At 43.2% G+C, this 7,838-nt stretch overlaps 1 protein-coding gene across 1 annotated transcript in view; it reads left to right on the top strand.

The window, feature by feature from the left end:
* Window positions 1-1,354: 1,354 nt before the first annotated feature.
* Window positions 1,355-7,838, top strand: part of LOC125026270 (protein unc-119 homolog B-like) — a 53,211-nt gene continuing 46,727 nt past the window's right edge. Inside the window, exons 1-2 of the mRNA XM_047614574.1 lie at window positions 1,355-1,397; window positions 3,098-3,301. Coding sequence (XP_047470530.1) covers window positions 1,355-1,397; window positions 3,098-3,301 — 247 coding nt within the window. The remainder of the gene's footprint in view (window positions 1,398-3,097; window positions 3,302-7,838) is intronic.

Below are 7,838 nucleotides of genomic sequence, written 5' to 3'. Positions count from 1 at the left end.
ACTTACCATTTCCCCATTTCCCCAGTTCACCTTCCGCTTTTTCTCCCCTCCCAACACTCCCCTCTCCTCTTCCTCCACTCCTCGCTCTTTCAACTACTCCCCGTCCCTTTCCACCACCCCCAGTCCTCCTGCCACTCCCCTTTCCCTCTCCCACTCCTCGTCTTCTCCCCTCCCACCACTCCCCACCACTTCCCCTCCTCTTTCTCCACTCCCCACCACTCCCCCTCCTCTTTCTCCACTCCCCCCACCCTCCCACACGCCTCACTTCGCCCCGCACATATTCTTGTGGCAGTTTGGCGACACCTTCATCTTTCTCTTTCGCTCGCCGCCTCTGTTTACCGAATTTCAGCCATGAAAAGGTCTTCTTAGGAGAGGCTCTCTCTCTCTTTCTCTTTCTCTCTCTCTCTCTCTCTCTCTCTCTCTCTCTCTCTCTCTCTCTCGCTCTCCTCTCTCTCTCTCTCTCTCTCTCTCTCTCTCTCTCTCTCTCTCTCTGTCTCTCTCTGTCTCTGTCTCTCTCTGTCTCTGTCTCTCTCTCTCTCTCTCTCTCTCTCTCTCTCTCTCTCTCTCTCTCTCTTCTCTCTCTCTTTCTCTTTCTCTTTCTCTCTCTCTCTCTCTCTCTCTCTCTCTCTCTCTCTCTCTCTCTCTTTCTCTCTCTCTCTCTCTCTCTCTCTCTCTCTCTCTCTCTCTCTCTCTAAAAGATACACTCTTGTCTTATTACAACAGCTGAGGTATAAGTAAGAAGGATTAAGGTGTTTTTTTTAAGACAGTCTCTATATCCTTCTCTCTCCCGTCCTTTATCCACCCTCTCCCCTCTCTCTCTTTCTCCCTCTCGCCCTCTCACCTCCTTTATTCGCCTTCCCTTTCCTCTGAACTCTTATCTTCTCTTCATTTGTGGAAGTGAACAGTTCGGGAAAAAATAAGTAAATGTGACGAGACGGTGTGGGAGTTGTTTTTGTTTGTTTGTTTTGCATGTTGTCATGTGTTCGTATCGTTGCTTGTTTTTGTTCTGCCTAACGCTTTTAGTTCAACTGAAATGTTCAAATTACCGTGGGACAGTCCGTTATTTATCTTGTGATGTAGATGTATGCTGGACGTCTATTATCCTAATAAACGTTATTTATTTATTTATTCAATTATTATAAACGCGTATGAATTTTATTTCTTGACAGTCTCTCTCTCTCTCTCTCTCTCTCTCTCTCTCTCTCTCTCTCTCTCTCTCTCTCTCTCTCTCTCTATCTATCTATCTATTTATTTATCTCTCTCTCTTTCTCTCTATATATTTATCTCTCTCTCTTTCTCTCTATCTATCTACCTATCTATTGATCTCTCTCTCGCTCGCTCTCGGAAATTTCGCATGGAAGCAGGTGGAGATAAGGCGGATGTAAAAATGTTCAGAGGTGGGTAGATAAGGGCCCTCCCCCCTCCCCCCCCCCCTTTGTCACGTGAAACATGTGCTGCTTTTTAAGGAGGTTGGCGTCGACAGCACGAGGGTTTGCGAATGGATTCAGGTCACACGTAATAAAAGGGATCTCTTCTTTTGCTGTCTCCCCGTTCTTCCTCTGTCTCCATATCTTGTTTATTCCTACTTTTCTCCTTTTCTCCTTTTCTCGTGTGTGTGTGTGTATGTGTGTGTGTGTTTATCTATATCTCTCCCTTTCTATCTTTTAGAGGGTTAGGGAAGAGAGGGGAGGAGAATGAAAACAAAAAGAGCGAGAAATAGGGAGGCACAAGGAAAAGGAAGAAAACAAAAAGAGCGAGAAATAGGGAGGCACAAGGAAAAGGAAGAAAACAAAAAGAGCGAGAAATAGGGAGGCACAAGGAAAAGGAAGAAAACAAAAAGAGCGAGAAATAGGGAGGCACAAGGAAAAGGAAGAAAACAAAAAGAGCGAGAAATAGGGAGGCACAAGGAAAAGGAAGAAAACAAAAAGAGCGAGAAATAGGGAGGCACAAGGAAAAGGAAGAAAAAAAAAAGAGCGAGAAATAGGGAGGCACAAGGAAAAGGAAGAAAACAAAAAGAGCGAGAAATAGGGAGGCACAAGGAAAAGGAAGAAAAAGAGACGATAAAAAAGTAGAGACATAAAGACTTGATAAACTGATACAAAGAAAGAGAGACAGATAAACAGGTTAAAGAGTTTTATTATCACGTATCGCATACATGTTGCTTTCATTGCAAACCAAATTGATATATCGCTTTAAAAGATTATCGAGACAACGGCGTATAAAAAACATTAAGATATTAACATTAAAACAGAAATTTAAAGTTTAAAATTATTTGAAAAAGAAAGTATAACGATTTATTAAAATGTGCAATGATTTGCAGTGCTGATTTATTACACTATTATTATCGTCATAATCATCATTACTATTAATTGTTTGTTTGTTTGTTGTTATGTTGGTGTTATTATTATTATTAATTATTTTATTATTATTAGTTTTATTATTATTCTCTATTATTATTATTATTATACATTATTATTATTATTATTATTATTATTATTATTATTATTATTACTACTATTATTATTAATTATTATTATTATTGTAATTATTATTAGTAGTTATTTCATCATCATGACCAGTACTACCACTAACGCCACCACCATTTAAAAAAAAAATAATTTTGATTGCTTACAACTATTATGATTTTACTGTGCACTTACTATTGGCCTTTTTATTCACCACATAGGCTCATTTTTTCTTTTCAATTTGTTATTCTCATTTCTAATCTCCACTTATTTTTTTTTTTTTTTCATTCTCCACTTGTTGTTCTCATATTCATTCCCCTTTTACTCTTTTCATTCGCCACTATTCTCATCTTTATTCGCCACTATTATTTCCACTTTCTACTATTCTTATCTTTCTTCTTGTTTTCAGTCTTCTATTTTTTATTCGTTATTATCATTTTTATGCTGTTATTCTCATGTTTATTCTCTGGTATTGTTGTTTTAGTTTCCAGAATTCTTGTCTTTATTCTCCATTATTTCCATACGTATTTCCACTCTTCGTAGTTAATAGTCTCCCAATTCATATTGTTTTTACTACTATTATCTTTATTCTCCACTATTCTCATCTTTATTCATCACTATTATTGTTATAGTTTCCATCATTCTCACATTTCATCTCCATCATTCTCATCTTTATTCTCCATCATTCTCATCTTTATTCTCATCATTCTCATCTTTATTCTCCATTCTTATTCCCCTTTTCACTTGCTTTCCCGCAGCCTTGACGGAGGAGGAGGCGCTGACGCTGCCCATCATCAGCCCCGAGGACGTCCTTCGCCTCAACAAGATCACGGAGAGTAAGTACCGACGTGTTCCTTGAAGTAGTAGTGGTTCAAGGAGGAGGTGGGGGAGGGAGGGAAGGAGGTGGGGGAGGGGGGGAAGGAGGGGTGGGAGGGAAGGAGGGGTGGGAGGGAAGGAGGGGTGGGAGGGAAGGAGGGGTGGGAGGGAGGGAGGGGTGGGAGGGAAGGAGGGGTGGGAGGGAAGGAGGGGTGGGAGGGAGGGAGGGGTGGGAGGGTGGGAGGGGTGGTTTGGGAGGGAGGGGTGGGGGGTGGGAGGGGTAGGCGTTTCCTTAAGTAGCATTATTATTATTAGTAGTAGTATCATTATTATTATTATTATTATTATTGTTATTATTATTATTATTATTATTATTATTATTATTGTTATTGTTATTAGTATTATTATTAGTAGTAGTATTAAGTATTAATTAATTATTATTAGTTTTTTTCATTACTGCTGTTGTTGCTTATATTAGGATTAGGATAATTACTATCATCATTAGAAGGAAATAATAGCAGATTAGCCAGGCTTCAGTCCAGACAAAACGCGGTGACAAGACTGCAGGCAAGATGGTGCAAGCTGAGCAGTAGGGCGGGGTCTCGCGTTTCTCTCTCACGAAGGGCGGCCGAGTGCGGCGGCGAGTTAGTTGGGGGGACTCAAGGGGAGGGTGGGGTGGGGAGGGGGGGTTATGGGGGAAGGGGGCAAGAGGACGGGGGCAAGCATACGCATAGGCCTACGTGCAGAAAAAAATAAAGGGGAATATTTACATGTATATACATTCAAATATAGATAGATGCGTATAAAACAGAAATAGATACACGCCCGCGTATACACACATACACGTGCGCGCCCGCACGCACACACACACACACACACACACACACACACACACACACACACACACACACACACACACACACACACGTATTCTTACTCACTTAAAATGTTATATAAAAGTTAAAAACATATATGCGAAATCCCTTCTGACTGTCGTCTTAATGAGTCCTTTCATGGCGCCGGCTAGTTGTTCGAACCCAATTGGATGGGTTCGAAGCTTCGTTGAGTTGAATTTTTTTTTTTGTGTGTTATTTGTCGTCGTTGTTTTGATAATTCGGACCTTCGCTTTTTTTCGAATCTTGTATCGGTGTTTCGGACCTTCTGTGATTCGATGTGGATTCATGGCGTGACTCGGCGCCGTGCATGACTCCTGCCCCTTGTCGGCTCTCAGGCAGGGCTTGCGGCCGGGCGCGTGATGATGTTTGTTACTGTTGCTGCATGATGATTGTGTTATTGCATGATCTTTTTCGAGGGGGAGCCGTGGTGTTGTATTTGTGATTTCGTCGAGTGTTATCGCTCTCGGTAGACTCGATTTTCCGTCATGCAGAAGTACCTTTGTTTTCGCCGTTATTATATGCAGTGGCCTATTGCATCCAACAGAGCTCTCTTGTGGTTGCCATCGTTGCATGACCAACCGGCAGAATCCTCGCCTTTGCTGTTGTCATAACTGTTTGTGTTCTTTTGTGCATGGCGTCAGGCATTACTCTTGCTGCTGCTTTTGCTATAGTTGCATGACCATCCCACAGAGCCTCTCTTCCGTTGTTGCCACGGCCGTTGCAGCGTCGTGCATGGCGGGCGCGTGCAGGTGCGGGAGGCCGAGACATCTGCCGGGTTTCTCTGACCGACAGCGAGGATTTGCAAGGCGATACGGCCACGTGACCCCCGCTGGCCGCGCTGTCCTTGGCTCTTCTTCCTTTCCCGTTGCTCTTGCTCTTTCGTTCGCTGGTTCTCTCCCGTTGTCTGTTCTCTGGTTTCTTGTCTTTGGGTATATCTCGGCATTTTTTTTTTTTTTTTTTTTTTTTTTTTGTATTCCTGTCTATCGTTTGTCGTCGTCGATGTTGTTGTTGATTATGTTGATGATGTTGGCAGTGGTGGTACTAGTTAACGTTGTTCTGCCATTATTATCATTACTTTTATCATTATTTTCTTCGTCGTCAGTTTCATTCACATACAATGTAGGGTAGATATCATGCGAGTTTATTTTCTTGGTAGGCAGTTGTATGAATATAGAAGCTTCACAAAAAGGATACATGTCTCTGTCTCCCTGACTGTCTACCTGCCTATCTATTTATCTGTCAGTCTTTCTTCCCTATCCGCTCTCACGCACTATATGTATATTTTAAAGTCAGAGAGTGAGCGAGACACGCACGCGCAAACACACACACACACACACACACACACACACACACACACACACACACACACACACACACACACACACACACAGAGAAAGAGAGAGATAGAGAGAGTGAGAGAAAAATAAATAAATAGAGACAGACACAGACGCAGACAGACAGATGGACCCCAGTCTACAGTGTCATTTGAGTGCCACAGCCGTGCTGGACCTCGTTCCGCGTGACACCTATTAAGCGCGCATCACTTGCTTCCACCTGAACGCGATATTGATTCCCACAGCCCTGCCGCCCTGACCTCACGTGACCCGGGTCAGTGATTGTCACACGTCTCTTCTTTCGTTTCTTTCTCTTCTCCTCTTCTCGCTCTCTCCACTTATCTTTCTCTCGTTCTGTTCCTTCTGATTCTTTTCCTCCTCCTCCTCCTCCTCTTTCTCCTCTTCCTCCTCCTCCTCTTCCTCCTCCTCCTCCTCCTCCTCCTCCTCCTCTTTCTCTTCCTCTTCCTCTTCCTTTTCCTTTTCCTCTTCCTCTTCCTCCTCCTCCTCCTCCTCCTCCTCCTCCTCCTCTTTCTCCTCCTCCTCCTTTTCCTCCTCCTCCTCCTCCTTTTCCTCCTCCTCCTTTCCTCCTCCTCCTCCTCCTTTTCCTCCTCCTCCTTTTCCTCCTCCTCTTTCTCCTCTTTCTCCCCTTCCTTGGTATACTTACTGCAGCGCTGCGTTTTATAACCTCTGTTGTTCCCACGTCCGTGTGTCTCTACACGCTATTGGTGCCGACCCCACTCACGCCATGCTATCGAGAGAGAGGGAGAGGGGGAGAGGGAGGGAGGGGCACAGGGGGTGGGAGGGAAAGGGAGAGGGGGAGGAAAAGGGAGAGGGGGGAGGAAGAGAGAGGAAGAGGGAGAATGGGATGGAAAGGAAGAGGAAGAATGGGATGGAAAGGAAGAGGGAGAATGGGATGGAAAGGAAGAGGGAGAAGAGGGGGTGAGGGAGAGGGGGAGGAGAGGGGCAGAGGGGAAAAAGGAAAGAGAGGTCACATGGTTCTCTCTCTCTCTCCTATATTTCTGTTCCTCTTCCTTCCTCCCACTTCCTCCCTTCCTTCCCTTTCCCATTCCCTCCCTCCATCTTCCTTCATCTCCCTTCGACCTCTCACCACTCCATTTCTTCCCCCTTATTCGCCTTCCTGTTCTGCCTTTCCACTTCCTCTTCTGCTCTCCTTCTTCCTTTTCACTTCCTCTTCTCATCTTCTTCTCTTCCTCATTTTACCACTCCATTCCTTCCCCCCTCTCCCCCTCTTTTCCCATTCCTCCTTTTCTTCTTTTCCCACTTCATCTTCTCTTCCTCTTATTTTCCACTTCTCCTCCTCCTCTTATTTCCACTTCCTTTTCTCCTTTTCACCACCTCCTTCCCTCATTACGTAAGGCGGATTTTATGTGCCATTATATCATGCACAAGGCCCTTCGTGTCTGCGTGCATGCATGATTTGCAAGTGCATTCTTTACTCTGCAGCTGTTCGGCACAGTTGTGGAATTTGGCCTGGGTGTGCATAGGCCTATTTTAACTTTATTTTTGTTGGATTTGCTGTGGTTTTATTTTTGTGTGGAGTTCTATTTATTATGGTTACTATAGTTGTTATTGTTTCTTTGTATTTTTTGCTATCTGTCATATAGGCACAAACACACACGCATTCACACGCACACGCACACGCACACGCACACGCACACGCACACGCACACGCACACACACACGCACACACACACACACACACACACACACACACACACACACACACACACACACACACACACACACACACACACACACACACACACAAGAGAGAGAGAGAGAGAGAGAGAGAGAGAGAGAGAGAGAGAGAGAGAGAGAGAGAGAGAGAGAGAGAGAGAGAGAGAGAGATGGAAGCACCGGAGAAGCCTGTCCCCTCCTCTTTACCTCCCACTCCCCCCCCCCCCCCATCCTACGTGGCCCCGAGTTTGTTCAACATCAATAGTTATTTCGGCAACTCGTGTTTGTGGCAAATTCCTTTCATTTGCTGAGCACTTGTTAAATTTTAGTTCTGTTTTATGGTATTATTGTTAATGTTGTTGGTATGGTGATGATGATGAAAGTAATAGTAGTTATTGTTGTTGTTTATTATTATTGCTATTATTATTATTATTATTATTATTATTATTATTATTATTATTATTATTTTTATTAGTGTTGTTGTTGTTTTGTTGTTGTTTTGTTTATAATTGTTATTATTGTTTTGTTATCATTATCATTATCTTTATTATTATTATTATTATTATTATTATTATTATTATTATTATTATTATCTTTAGCACCACCGTTACTATTATTATTAATATTAC

Source organism: Penaeus chinensis, chromosome 6 (assembly GCF_019202785.1).
Source record: "Penaeus chinensis breed Huanghai No. 1 chromosome 6, ASM1920278v2, whole genome shotgun sequence".
Taxonomy (NCBI): domain Eukaryota; kingdom Metazoa; phylum Arthropoda; class Malacostraca; order Decapoda; family Penaeidae; genus Penaeus; species Penaeus chinensis.
This window is presented reverse-complemented; position numbering and strand designations above follow the sequence as displayed.